General features: G+C 32.7%; 1 protein-coding gene across 1 annotated transcript; it reads left to right on the top strand.

The window, feature by feature from the left end:
- The first annotated feature begins 1,088 nt into the window (after positions 1-1,088).
- On the top strand, positions 1,089-13,488 carry LOC114368290 (cellulose synthase-like protein D1). Its single transcript, XM_028325606.1, is given in 8 exon segments — positions 1,089-1,384; positions 6,188-6,257; positions 6,259-6,683; positions 7,731-8,160; positions 8,813-9,196; positions 10,163-10,538; positions 11,010-11,412; positions 12,296-13,488. Coding segments are annotated over 8 exon segments (3,336 nt in total). The 3' UTR covers positions 13,248-13,488.
- The last annotated feature ends 2,655 nt before the right edge of the window (positions 13,489-16,143 follow it).

Raw genomic sequence — 16,143 nt, forward strand, 5'->3', positions numbered from 1 at the left:
TGTTCTATTATTTGCGTTCTTATTTGCGTCTTGTTGCGTTCTTGTTTGTGTTCTTGTTCTTGTTTTCATTCTTGTTCTTGTCCTTGTTACGTTGTTGTTCTTGTTCTTGTTTCTTTCAGATTCTGTGTCAAAAAAAGTTTTGTTTGATTTCTGTTTCAAATTCTGTTAAAAATTCTGTTTGGGGACAATTTGGCTTATCGGAAGAGTTTAGGGAGTAGGCTCTTGAATGTATTTTCCTCTTGAATGAATTGCCTAAATTATCCTAGATGAATTTGAAAAGAAATCATTGTAAAAAATGAAGAAAAAGGTTGTAGAAAGCTTGAAAAAGGAAAGAAAGAAAGAAAGCAAGTGGGTGTTTGATCTTTGAACGTGGATTTGAGGCAGTTAGAAGCATTTTTTTTGGCAAAAAATCATAGACCAAATCCCCTTTGCATTCTCCTCTGAATTTTGAGCATTTTGACATATAGTAGGCCTCAAACGGACAACCGTAATAGAAGTTATGACCATTTGAAGTTTACATGTCATCTTCGTTAATTTTGTTCTCTTTTTCTCTGTGATTAAGTAGCTTCTTTGATTCTTCTATTTGTTAATCAAATCTATTATCCAAATCAAATCTGTTATCCAAATCAATTCTGTTATCCAAATTAAATTTGTTATTGAGTCTGTGATAATTAAACTATCTTCCTATTATATTACCTTGTGTGTCTAGTTTGATTCATCCAAGAACTTAAGAGGGAGTTGAGTGGTAAAAGGCAAGAGTGAAAAACATCACACAAAAGCCTATGTTGAGAGCATCAAACACGAGTGAACTACCATCAAAGAGAGAAACACGTGAGTAGAGTGTGGTGAGGTCCTGTAACCTTTGCTTACATTACTGCAGAGTTTTCTGCTCCTTAATTATGGTAGGAGCTGATGATAGTGGTGGTGAATATCATCAATTGGACAGATCTTAGCGTTTGTTACTGGACGTGATGAATACGCAGATGCAACATTTGCTTAACCGTAACAATGAAGAGCTCTACGGACGAATAGAAGGACTAGAGCACCAAATGAATTAGAATACTAGGAGACCTTATGGTGGGAACAGAATGGTCAATGATGGACCGAACCGAATTGAGGGGCAGAACAAAATTGAGGGGGTAAAACTCAATATACCTTATTTCAAGGGCAGGAGTGATCCAGATGCCTACCTTGACTGGGATATGAAGATTGAACATGTATTCTCATGCAACAATTATACTGAAAAACAGAAGGTGAAGTTAGTAATAGCTAAATTCTCATACAATGCCCTTGTTTGGTGGAATAAAAATCAAAGAGAGATTATGAGAGAGGAAGGGCGGGAGATAGATACATGGACTGAGATGAGAAGGGCTATGCGGAAGAGGTAGGTCTCAACTAGCTACAGCAGAACCATGCGGCAGAAAGTCTAGAGGCTGTCCCGGGGAATTTTGACTGTGGAGGAGTACTACAAGGAGATGGAGATGACACTAGTGAGGGCCAACATTGAAGAGGAAATTGAGAACACAATGACTCATTTTCTGAGTGGCCTAAATCCTGACATTAGAGATGTTGTTGAATTACATGAGTATGTCGAATTGGATGATTTACTGCATAAGGCAGTCCGGGTTAAACAACAGTTGAAGAGGAAAATTGCAACAAGAAGAACTGTCTTAGACTAAACATCAAATCAATTCAATTGGTTTCTATTTCACTCACCCTTCTGCATTCATAATTTTTTTTAGCTAGGACGTTAATGTATATGATTTTTTTTTTTAAAAATACATTCTAAGACAGTTCTCTGAAAAACCGTCTTAGAATGTCCAAAAAATTGTCTTAGAATCTTCAAAATATTTTTATTTTAAAAAAATACATTCTAAGACGATTCTCTGATAGAATGTTTATATTCTAAGACGATTTTCTCAAAAAATTATCTTTGAATTTTCAATACATTTTTTTTTAAAAAAAATACATTCTAAGACGGTTGTCTTGAAAACCGTCTTAGAAGGTATACTCTTCTAAAACGGTGTTTTTACTAAGAACTGTCTTAGAAAGGTTTTCTTCTAAGACAATTTTTAGAATGATATATTTTTCTAATTGGTTCTTTATGGAACCATCGTAAAAAGTGCATACTTTCTAAGACGTTGACTACGACGACAATTAATAACTGACATAGAATGCGCAAATTAACTGACGTAAAAAGTGTTTTTCGTAGTAGTGTTGGACCTTATTGGGCCTTGGTCAATCATCAATACTATACCTATGCCTTATTGGATTTTGGTCAATCATTAGTGTTACACTAAGTCTTATTTGATCTTAGTCAATCGTTATTATTACAGTTGGACTTTATTAGGCCTAGGACAATCATTAGTTTTAAACTCGAGCCTTATTGGACCTTTGTCAATCATTACTATTACAGTGAATCTTATTATACCTTAGTCAATCATTAGTACTATACCTAGGCCTTATTGAACCTTAGGCATTAATCAATGCTACACTTAAGCCTTATGAATTATAATCAATCATCAATGTTACACTTGGGTCTTAATGAGACTTTGTCAATCATCAGTGTTATACTTAAGCCTTAATGAGACTTGGTCAATTATTAATGTTACATTTATGCCTTATTGGACCATAGTCAATCATCAGTATTACACTTAAGCCTCATTAGACCTTGATCAATCATTATTATTACACCTAAGCTTTATTGACTTGTGGTCAGTCATCAATAACACATATAGGACTTATTGGACATTGATCAATTATCAAGGTTACACTTAAGCCTAGATCAATCATTAATGGGTCTTACTGTTCAAAATTTCATATTGTATTTCTGACGTTGTATTCTTATTCTTATTTATTTTTGTAATATATGTTAAAAATTTATTATAATTTTTTTGTTTATTTAGTACCAAAAAATATTATAGATCTATAATATTTATATTTTTAATTACGTAGAATATTGTTACGATATTAATATTGGTATTTTTATTTTTATATTATAGAATAAAATATGATTAATTTAATCCCATATAAAAAATTTAATGTTCGACTTTAGTTCCACAAAATAGTTTTATCTTATATTCTAGTGGTTCTAATTTGTAAATGCACAACATTTTATTAACTATCAAGTTTTTCATGCGCTGATACGGGTATTTTTAAATTTAAATAAAATTGATAAATATAATAAATTAAAGAAGAAGGCAGAAGTGAACAGGATCAATCGTCACATTTTATGGGTCATAGACCAAATAATAAATAAGACCCTTTGATATATAAACATTTTAAAATATGAACATATTTTCCATGAAAAATAGACATAATTTTACTATTACCAAAACTTTTAGTTACAAATAATATATTTTGTTACATAAAAACAATAAGATAATTTTAATAAAATGAAATAAAAATGTATTGCATTTTGCATTTTTCATTATCGGTTCAGATTAAATCTTAAATGTAGTTTTATTATTTATTTAAATATACTAAATTTTATTTTTGACTATTATTTTAACATATTTATTTGGTTTAATTAATTATCTAGTCTATTATAAAATCCTTTTATTTTAGTCTTAGTCTTTATACTTCAGAATATCATATTTTAGTTCTTACACATATAATTTTTAATTCATTTTAATTCTTATATATATTATTTTAATTTCATTTAGTCCTTATGGTAAGGAGTAAAAAGAATTAAAAGTAATGTGTAGCTTTATAAAAGGGCATGATTTTTAGTACACAGACTAAAATTAAAAGTTTCGGTCACTATGAGGATCAAATAAGTAATTAAACCTATTTACTTTTATTAATTATAGTTATAGTTTATAATAAATAAGTATTTTAAAATATAAATTATATTTTAGATTTATGATGACTAATTTGAATTGATCTATAAATTTGTTTTTAAATTATAGTTTAGAATTATTATTTTTACAATGGTGACAATAAGGATCAAACCTAAATCAGCATGCATTTACTCCAATCACTAGGCCAACCCTACATATTATAATTTGAGTATATTCCATTATAGTTTGAGTTTTATTTTGTAGAAGTATATTCCTTTATAATTTGAGTTTTAGTTTGTATTTTTTATCTTGTTCATGATATAAAAAAATCTTTAATTCTACATATTATCATATATCTACTATATGTTGATATGTTATAATGAACAAGAAATTCTTTTAACTAAATTTTTGAATGTAATACATGCCACATTTTATTTAGGTATTTAAAATAAAATGTGAAAAGAAATAGTTATTTCATTTTATTTATAGAAATAAAATAATATATATAAAAATTTACAACACAACTATACATTTTTTTTGAAAAAACAAATTAGGCCCCTCCTAATCATGGGCCTTGAGCTGTCACACCCCTAAACTAGGTCCAAGACCAACCATGAGAGTGGAGAAGTTATGGTTCCTACTAAAAAAATTAACAAGTTACAAACAAACATTATTTTTAAGAAAAATTATTATTATAATTTAGTATACAAGAAATAATGGTCCCGCTATATATATCTTTATCTTTATAGTAGTGAAAGTAAAAAACTGAGTGAGAAGTTCTTATGCAACTGAACAAAAAATTAAGATTTTTTATATTTATTTTTAATTCATAATACTATATAAATATAGTAATCAAGGTAATTAGAACAAATTAAATGTAATGACTCACCACTTGAAACTAATAAAGCAAAATACTTTATTTTATATAAAACTCTTTGGTTAATTTAATTATGAAAAAAGTTTCTAAGCTTTTCGTGTTTTAAAGACCAAAAGCTAAAATACAAGATATCAAAATAAAACATCACATGATATAATTGTACAATTGAATAACTATGTGCCTTATGGCACTTCATCATGATATAAACTTATACAACATTAAAATAACTCATAATTCCTCAAAACATGCACATAAACATATACAACTCTATAAAGATAAACCTCCTAAACTATGAGTCGGTTAAGACTACAAGATGCTAAGAAAGAAACAACAGACAAAAACACATCATAATATGCCAGTATGCATATCCACGAAATCTCCGAAGACACGAACCACCTCCTAGCCTTTCTCTCTTCATGTACATCAAATGCAAGATCATCATAGGAACAAACTACACATACAACAATATATAAGAGTAAGCTTACAAAAAACAAATATAGTACACACTACTACAAAAATGCAAATCAACCACCAAAATTAGCAACCAAAAATTGTTGATCACAAATTGTGACGATTTAGTCACCAATAACAAAAAAGTTATTTGGGCTAAACAGCGACCACTTTTGTGACCAAACAATAATATTTGATTATCAACATTAATAATATTGTAAATATTATGAATATTTAATAAAATTTAAAATTTAAATAATAACATAATAATCATAAATAATTTAGGATGTAATTTTTAATTTTTTACATTGTTTTATAAAAATAACAAAAATAAGTGTTATAAGAGTTTTTTTGTTTTAAGTATAAAGTCACTTTTACATGATGGCACATAAATAATGGATAAAATATGCTATTTAAACCACTTAAAATCAGCTAAAGAATAATGATAAAAAAATCACCTGAAGAATTTCTAGTTTTCTACTCACTAGCATTTTTTAGATCAGTTATATAATAGTATATCTTATTATTAGCAGCTCCATCTTGTTTATTTAGTGACGCATATTTACCTCTTAAAAAAAGAGATAATTTTTGTGAACGTAGTTGTAAGTCATATAGTGCAAAATTTTCCTAAAATGATGTATCGGTGCACAACAACCTAACTAGTGAGAGAGGCTGAGCACAAATTAAGGGGGGGTTATGACATCCGCGGAGGTAGAATTTCAAATTGCAAAGATCTCATAGAACCCATTTTCGAACCATTGTATTTTCCTTCTTCTAAAAAACAATGTGCATGCTTTTGGTTTTCTCAACCAATCTAACAACCTTAATGGCTGCATGGAAGAAATTAAGGCTCGCATAAATTGCCCCCATCAACAACATTAATAATAACAACACAACAAAACCAAAGATAAGTACATTGCATAAAATGTTTCCATTTTCGTTTTCATTTCCAACAGGTGATTTGAAAACATAAATGTGAAGGAAAGCAACAATCATTGGTAGAGATGACAACACGTTCATCAAATTCTCCACATAAATCGTTGTATTCTTCGGGTGGTAAGTAAGCCTTCCCAAGCAGTGAAATTTACAATACAAGTGGTTGTGTTGTGAACCTTACAAGAGAGGATGAAATTGACATGTCTTGTGATTTTTTCAGGTCAACAAAATGACCACTCCAATTACACTGTGATGATGCCTCTCACCCCAGATAACCAACCAGGAACCTCTGATTCCAAGCAAGACAATGTAGGTGGCACAACAACAAGGTTTGCCACAGAATCTCAACAACGTGGGGGTGGGGGTGGCGGTGAGCCTAAAATGGAAAGAAGAATGTCTTCTGTTTTGAGCTCAGTGAATAACAAGTCCATGTTGTTGAGGAGCCAAACTCAAGATTTTGATCATAACCGGTGGTTGTTTGAGACCAAAGGCACATATGGGATTGGGAATGCGTTTTGGCAGGACGATTCGAATTCCTTCGGGGACGAAGGAGTCAGCATGTCGGATTTCATGGACAAACCTTGGAAACCACTAACTAGGAAAATTCCAATTTCTGGGGCTATACTTAGCCCTTACAGGTATGCATTATGCACCAAATTTCCCTATTCATAGAGGTAAATTGATGATGTCTTATTGTGGATAAATTTGGATAAATTATCACGTGGTCCAAGATCATCATATTATTTATAGTTTTGATCAATAATCGTAAATAATTTAATATTTTAAATTTTATTAATTCTTGTTAGATAATTAATGAGTTTATATTTAATTTAGTGAATATATCTTTAATTATTCATATATCTCATGATTATTGATTAAGATTATGAATGATATAATGGTCCTAAATCATCTAATAATTTAACCTTATTATGTCTCTTGGTTAAACAATATTGTGTTGTTATAATATTTGATGCCTATGCACATCGAGATCCCCTTACATTCAGGGAAAAGGTGAGTAGTTGTGATCAGTTAAATTTGCTTATGGTACAGTAATCCTCTAGATGGACCTTAGCTTTACCCGGTAACATCAATATGCCATTCTACCAATTTTGTGCATAAAAAGAAAAAAAATTGAGACCTATGGACATGTTATGTTTTCTTTTGCTCCAAACAGCTACAATTTCTTTTTTTGTATAATTATAAACTTATAGGGGCTTGTGGATATGGCTGCTTTTGTAAAACACCCTTTTATGACATTCAATCCCAATTTAAAATACAACATTTTGTTTTTTTATGTCAGATTTCATCATGATATTGCTGTTCTTTATTCTCTCTCTTTATTCAATCTTGGGTGAATAACTAGTACTTTTGACCTTGCTGCAGACTATTCTGTTCCACCTGACTACATCAACTTAGTGGCACAGTGAATAGTTACAACTATTAAGGAATCATACATCTACACATTAAGAAAACTACTTAAACCTGTTTAAAGTGACCTCTCTTTGATTTTTCATTTATATTATGAACATTGAGTGTTGAGAAGCATTCTAAATAATCTCATGGTGCATTTTAGTTACCACAGATAAATGCATAGTTTTAAGACATCAATTGCAAGATTGATTAGTATTTGCATTTTATAACAAATTTCTGCAACATTTTTTGTGAATTAAATTTTCTGTGAACAGGTTGTTGGTGGTTGTCCGTATAATAGTTCTAGCTTTCTTTTTAACTTGGCGAATTCGGAATCCGAACTATGATGCATTGTGGTTGTGGGGAATATCAATTGTGTGTGAGATTTGGTTTGCTTTCTCTTGGCTCCTTGACATCCTCCCAAAACTGAATCCAATAAACAGAACTGTAGACCTTACTGCATTGCATGACAAGTTTGATCAACCATCTGCTTCCAACCCAACTGGTCGCTCAGACTTGCCTGGCATTGATGTTTTTGTGTCCACTGCTGATGCTGAAAAGGAGCCACCTCTTGTTACTGCCAACACCATTCTTTCCATTCTTGGTGTGGAGTACCCTATTGAAAAAATCTCATGCTATATTTCAGATGATGGTGGTGCCATACTTACATTTGAAGCCATGGCTGAAGCTGTCAAATTTGCTGAGGTCTGTTTATAATCTTAAAAAAGGAACTTATGTAAAAAAAATGCAACAGAGTTTGGCTTCTCTAAAGAGCATCCTAGGTTCTTGAGCTAAAAACCTCCTTGTTCATTAGATCTACCACTATTCTTACTTAAGAGTTTTCCCGGTTGGAGGTTGGGTTCTAGGGGAAGAATTACCAAGAATTCATCACTTTTAAATTTTTTTTTCTGTGCAAGTAAAATCCAAGAATTTAAATTAGATTTTACCACTAAAGCAAAAAATGATTCAAGAACCCAAAATGAATTCTTTCACTAAAGATGCTCTAATTACCTAGTAAATTATGAAAAGAATAATGCTGATTTGAAATAAGTTACCTAGTAAACTATTTAATTATAAGGGTGGATGCGAGCTTACTTTCTTACTTTACATTGCAGCCATTTTGAAGGAGCTAAATACAGAAAAAGAAAAACAAATTTATAAACTAAGGCCACTGAAACTGCTAACGGATGATACTAAGTTTTTGAATTTAAATTTCTTTTGTGGCAAGGATGATACTATGTTTTACATTATTGAATTTCCTATGCTAATGGATGCTACATCGAAAATGAAACAAGATTTACTCATTTTAGATTGATTATGACAGAACATCAACTAAGTTCTTGATGTGCACACACAGGTTTGGGTACCCTTTTGTAGAAAACACAACATTGAGCCAAGGAATCCCGATGCTTACTTCAACTTGAAGAAAGACCCCACGAAGAACAAGAAAAGGCCGGATTTTGTGAAGGACCGAAGATGGATGAAGAGAGAGTATGATGAATTTAAGGTCAGAATCAATGGACTACCTGAGGTAATACGTGAAAGAAGCAAAATGCACAACTCTAAGGAGGAGAAGAAAGCAAAGCAGTTAGCTAAGGAGAAAAATGGTGGAACTCTACCACAAGATTATACAAGTGATGTCCCTAATGCTACATGGATGGCTGATGGCACACACTGGCCAGGGACTTGGTATGGCCCTACAGCTGATCACTCTAAGGGTGACCATGCTGGAATCTTGCAGGTATTATCTCTACTTTCTCAGTTTAAAGACATCTTTAATCCACCAAGAATGGTTGACACAAGTGGTAGCGACTTGTATTCCTTAATCAAGTGATTCAGAGTTCAAATCCTGATTGACCTTTGGGTATGAAATAAATCGTATTAGAAAAAAAATACCCATCTTATGTACACCAGACAACTTCGTACCAATGCCATAGTTAAAAAAAAAAAGATGACATCTTATTCCCTGATCTTTACTTTTGGTTTGATATGTTTGTTTGTTAGTACATGTAAATATGGTGAATTTTTACTTTAGTCTTATATTTTTTTTTTTTTAGTTTTAAACATAATCCTATGTTAACCTGACATGTATCTAAATATGTCACTGTCACTTCATATCTTTTGAAAATGATTGTTAACATAATATGTTTAAATGCACATAATGTCATTATTAAATGTAATCAAAAGTTTGATTTTCAAATTCATGCGTACAAAATAACATTTTTTTTGGAGATATTATATTTTAATTGAATTTTAATATCTTGAGAGAGTAGTTCATGACACTTGACAGGAGGATAGCCAAATTCACCCAAACAACAACTTTTTTTTTTTAAAAGAATTAAAAGGTTGTAGAGACCGGAAACATACAATTTTTTTTAAAAATTTTAATATTGATCTCTATACTTCAAAAGTTTGATTGAGTTTTTTTAGTTTTTGTGGTCCTAGACATGGAACAAAATCCAAAATGTAAGCTTGATGGTATCGTGGCAGGGATCAGTTCCTTAATCAAAAGAAGCTACATGGACTCAATACTAAATTTTTAAATTAAAGGAACCAAAACAAAATTTGAGAAAAAAAATATAAGAAGTAAAAATGTATTTAAACCCTTTTCCTTTCTATGGTGTACTTTGTATTCAGATTAACTTGATTACATGGAGTTGGTTATATAGAAATTAGAATACTAAATGCCCATGTTTATTACTTACAGATAATGAGTAAGGTCCCAGATCATGACCCAGTATTGGGGCATGCAGATGAGAAAACTCTAGATTTCACAGGTGTAGACATCAGGGTTCCAATGTTTGCATATGTCTCTAGAGAGAAGAGGCCAGGGTATGATCATAACAAGAAAGCAGGAGCCATGAATGCTATGGTTCGAGCCTCAGCTATATTGTCTAATGGACCCTTTATACTCAATTTGGATTGTGACCACTACTTCTTCAACTCCCTTGCTTTGAGGGAGGGAATGTGCTTCATGATGGACCGTGGTGGTGATCGAGTATGTTACATACAGTTTCCACAAAGGTTTGAAGGGATTGATCCTTCTGATCGATATGCAAATCACAACACAGTCTTCTTTGATGGTAAAAACAAAATTCAAGTTGTGACATATATCTAGCCAGCCATTTCACTTAAAGACAAACAAAAATTAGATTATTGGTAAATAGTGGCTATGAAGCACGGACTTTGATATAGACATTGAACACGACATGGACACGAACACTTTGACATGATTAATGTCTAAAATCTAAGACAGGGACACCACATACATAGAGACTAATGAAATGAAATATAAATAACATAACAAAATATTTAAAGTGCACCAATTGTATAAAGAAGACAACTTGAGTATTCAAGTCAACAAAAATAATTTTTAATTAGACACCTAATAAGAAGTGTTGGACAAGTGTAAGGTTATATCAGTATCAGAAACGTGTCCAACATGACGAACAAGAGAGGTGTTTGTGCTTCATAGGATAGTGGTTTGTTACATTGCTATGATTTCCTTTTCTATGTTAGGATATACTTGTATTTAACTATGCGTAATTCATTAGGAAATATGAGAGCATTGGATGGTCTCCAAGGTCCAATGTATGTGGGGACAGGTTGCATGTTTAGGAGGTATGCACTCTATGGATTTGAACCGCCTAGATTCATTGAGCACACAGGCGTGTTTGGAAGAACAAAAACCAAAGTGAACCGTAATGCACCACATGCAAGACAAAGCTTTGATGATGATACACAACCCTTAACATCTGATTCAGAAATGGGTTATCCACAGAAGTTTGGAAGCTCAACTATGTTCATAGAATCCATAACAGTGGCTGAATACAATGGAAGGCCTCTTGCTGATCACAAATCTGTGAAGAATGGAAGACCACCTGGAGCACTTATAGCGCCGCGTCCACCATTAGATGCTCCCACTGTTGCTGAGGCAATTGCTGTCATCTCATGCTGGTAATTTGCTTGGCTTTTACCTCTCCATTTTAGAAGTGTTAACCAAAAATATTAATGATGATTTTGATAAATTCAGCTAGACTCAAGAGTTGTTGTTGGATAAAATAAAGTGAAAGGACTACTCGGGACTCATCCATTCCAGACTTGATGACTATGTCATCTAACTATGTCACAATTTGTAGCAAAGATTATTTGTAGTTTTGACAATCTAGCATTTTCCTTTCATCCAACACTCTTTTTGGCCATCAAGCATTTAAGAGTTGTTGAATAGAATAATGTGGCAGGACTACTCATCCATCCCTGACTTGATTTGCAGCACAAATTATTTGCTTTTTGGAAATCTAGCATTTTCCATTCACCAAACATTCTTTCTTGGCCATCTATCATTTAAGAGTTGCTGAATAGAATAGTTTGATAGGACTACTCATGCAATCCAGTCTTAACAACTACGTCAACTCATTAAGTCATACTTTGTAGCAAAGATTATTTGTTGTTTTGACAAACTAGCATTTTCCTTTCATCAAACACTCTTTTTGGCCATCTAGCATTTAAGAGTTGTTGAATAGAGTTTGACAGGACTACTCATGCAACTCAGTCTTAATAACTATGTCAACTCATTAAGTCATACTTTGTAGCAAAGATCATTTGTTTTTTGGCACTAACATTTTCCTTCCATCAAACACTCTTTTTGGCTATCTAGCATTCAAGGGTAATAGAATCATGTGACAGGACTTCTTATCCATCTTAGTCTTAACAAATAAAAACTATGTCAACTCATTATGTCACTTAGAAGGATAGTTACTCTCCTTTCGGATATGTATAGAAAAGAAAAACTTGTGCAATGGCTGATGTAGGAACCATTTTGGATGTGTCAATAATGCAGGTATGAGGACCAGACAGAATGGGGAGATAGGGTAGGTTGGATTTACGGGTCAGTGACAGAGGATGTTGTGACTGGTTATAGGATGCACAACCGTGGCTGGAGATCAATTTATTGCATCACAAAGAGAGATGCCTTCCGAGGCACGGCACCTATAAACCTCACTGATCGCCTACACCAAGTGCTGAGATGGGCCACAGGTTCTGTGGAAATTTTCTTCTCAAGAAACAATGCCTTTTTCGCGACTCGACGCCTCAAATTCTTGCAGAGAATTTCATACCTCAACGTTGGAATCTACCCTTTCACCTCAGTGTTCTTGGTCGTATATTGCTTCATCCCTGCACTCTCCCTTTTCTCTGGACAGTTCATAGTCAATGGCTTGAATCCAGCTTTCCTAATCTATCTTCTGCTCATCACAATCTGCCTCACTCTTCTATCCCTCCTTGAAGTGAAGTGGTCAGGCATTGCCCTTGAGGAATGGTGGCGAAACGAACAATTTTGGGTCATTGGTGGCACTAGTGCTCACCTTGTTGCTGTTGTACAAGGTTTGCTAAAGGTCATAGCTGGCATAGAGATTTCATTTACCTTAACATCTAAGTCAGCAGGAGATGACGAACTCGATGAGTTCGCTGATCTTTACATTGTGAAGTGGACTAGTCTCTTCATCATGCCACTAACTATTCTCATCGTTAACCTTATTGCCTTAGTCATGGGGATCTTAAGGACTGTTTATAGTGTGATACCAGAGTGGAATAAGCTCTTGGGAGGTATGTTCTTTAGCTTCTGGGTGCTGTCACATATGTACCCTTTTGCTAAAGGCTTGATGGGTAAGAGAGGAAGGGTCCCCACAATTATTTATGTGTGGTCAGGAATTCTCTCCATTACCATTGCATTGCTTTGGATTACAATTGATCCTCCAAGTGACTCTATCCAAGCAGGAAATCTTGAGGTATGAGATGATGATGGCTATGAAGAGTATTATGCATTTGGGAAGATAAAGATCTATTGCAAATACGAGTGTGGAGCATTTTTCTTCAATTTTTGTAGATTGAAATGCAAAGGAGAACATAGCTGGCTCCTATGAAAGTGAGAAATGTACAATAGAGAAGTTCTTTTGAAGTTGCTCTTGGTCTGTAGAAATATTTTTATGTTTATAAAGCTGTAAATTTTCATTGTGACAAAATAAACAAAATAAAGGATAGTGGCACCCTTTTTCTTCAACTTTCACACATAGAGAAGAAGTTCCTTTGTAATTAATTGTGTCTGTAGAAATATTTCTGTATTTAATTAATTGTAAAATTTTCAAAACTGCAGATCAATATTATATATATATATATATATATATATATATATATATATAATGCAACAATACCTGGAGATTATTATGAGACTATTTATGAACACACCTTGGAAATTAGTTTAAATTGATTGCTTTGAATAATAATACAAGGTTTATATTGGCCTCATCTAAAAAAACTCGACAAAAACCACAACACCTTCTCTCGATATGGTAGTATTGTTGCAAATGCTATGTAGATGTATTGTTCTTTCTTTTTTGCCAACTAATTATAATTTCCAAAAAACAGGGATACTTAAATTATGTATGTGTCTAATGATATTCTCATTTTGTATAGTAGCTCTAATTGTAATAAGAGGAAGTGAATTTACACAATGAGCACCGATCTTTACTTTCTTTATATAAGGCATTGTAAATAATTAGAATATTGGGAGACCAAGACTAAAGCTTATGTGAATAGTGAATCTTAACCTTATTTTACTGCAAATTTAGGGACACCAAATCAAAGTTTTACCTTTACCCACTATAATTTGCAAAATCATCACTACTACAAAAGTAAGATTCAATTGTAGATGCAAAGCTTCATGGTAAATCAAAGGTGATTCAAAGGTGTTTTGATGATAACAAAAGATGATGACAAAGGTGATGATAAAAAGCTCAAAGATCAATCAAAGAACAACTCAAGTGAATCAAGAACAATTCAAGAGTTCAAGAAAAGAATCAAGAAGAATTCAAGACTCAAGAAGAAAGCTTAGAATCAAGAATTAAGATTCAAGGTTCAAGATCTCAAGAATCAAGATTCAAGGTTCAAGATCAAGATTCAAGACTCAAGATTCAAGAATGAAGAAAAGACTCAATCAAGATAAGTATTAAAAAGTTTTTTAAAACTTTGAATAGCACATGAGTTTTTGACAAAACCCTTTACAAAGAGTTTTTACTCTCTGGTAATCAATTACCAGACTGTTGTAATCGATTACCAGTAGCAAAATTGTTTTGAAAAAGTTTTTCAAATTGAATTTACAACGTTCCAATTATTTTCAAAAAGCTGTAATCGATTACAATGTTTTGGTAATCGATTACCAGTGCCTTTGAACGTTGAAATTCAAATTCAAATGTGAAGAATCACATCCTTTCACACAAAAGCTTTGTGTAATCGATTACCACTAATTTAGTAATCGATTATCAGTGATTGTTTCTGATAAATCAAAAGATGTAACTCTTCAAAAAGGTTTTGACCTTTTCAAATTGGTTTTAAGTTTTTCTAAAAGTTATAACTCTTCTAAATGGTCTTCTTGGCCAGACATGAAGAGTCTATAAAAGCAAGGCTTTGATTTGCTTTTCAAAACACTTGATAATTTCAATTCATTCTTACATACTTTTACTATTCCAATCAATCCTTTACAAGCCTTGAATCTCTTTGAACTTCTTCTTCTTCTTCTTCTTCTTATTTGTACCAAAAGCTTTCTGAAGTTTCTGCTTTTCTAAACCTTGAAAACTTGTGTTATTCATCTTTTCATTCTCTTCTCCCTTTGCCAAAAAGAATTCGCCAAGGACTAACTGCCTGAATTCTTTTTGTGTCTCTCTTCTTCCTTTTCCAAAAGAACAAAGGACTAACCGCCTGAATTCTTTTGTGTCTCCCTTCTCTCTTGTCAAAGAATTCAAAATGACACAGTCTGAGAATTCTTTTGATTCTTCCCATTCCCTAATACAAAAGTGTTCAAAGGACTAACCGCCTGAGAATTCTTTTGTATCCCCATTCACAAAGTATCAAAGGTTTAACAGCCTGAGATCTTTGTCTTAACACATTGGAGGGTACATCCTTTGTGGTACAAGTAGAGGGTACATCTACTTGGGTTTGACTGAGAACAAGAGAGGGTACATCTCTTGTTGATCAGTTCTAGTGGAGGGTACATCCACTAGGTTCAAAGAGAACAAGGGAGGGTACATCCCTTGTGGATCTTTGCTTGTAAAAGGATTTTTACAAGGTTGAAAGAAATCTCAAGGACCGCAGGTCGCTTGGGGACAGGATGTAGGCACGGGTTGTTGCCGAACCAGTATAAAAACTCTTGTGTGTTTGTTTCCTTCTTCCCTACTCTTTTACTTTCCATTGTGCATTTAATTTCCGCTTTTACTTTCTGTTAAGATTCTCTTCTACTCATCATTCTCTTAACAATTTAGTAAAAGCCTTAAAAGAGTAATTTTTTAATTGGTAAAGGTTTAGGAATAATTAATTCAACCCCCCTTCTTAATTATTCTGAGGCCACTTGATCCAACATCAACATCGTTAAATCTAAGTCGGTTATGAAAAAATCGATATAGTAAAGCTTGCAGTGACATTTTTGCAATTAAACCAAACTTTTATAAAGTGTTAAAGATGATTTTCATTAACCACCTTTGTTTGTAAGCCTATTACTACGGTTTTTAGAAAACCGCTTTTGTTTGTAGCCTACTACTGCGGTCTTTTTTTGAAAACCGCCTTTGCCTCATATTTATAATTACTTCAATTTTTGCTTTTCAGTCTGGAACTCATACGTGCATGCTTCTTCACCCTACC

This window comes from Glycine soja, chromosome 9, assembly GCF_004193775.1.
Source record: "Glycine soja cultivar W05 chromosome 9, ASM419377v2, whole genome shotgun sequence".
NCBI classification, from domain to species: Eukaryota; Viridiplantae; Streptophyta; class Magnoliopsida; order Fabales; family Fabaceae; genus Glycine; species Glycine soja.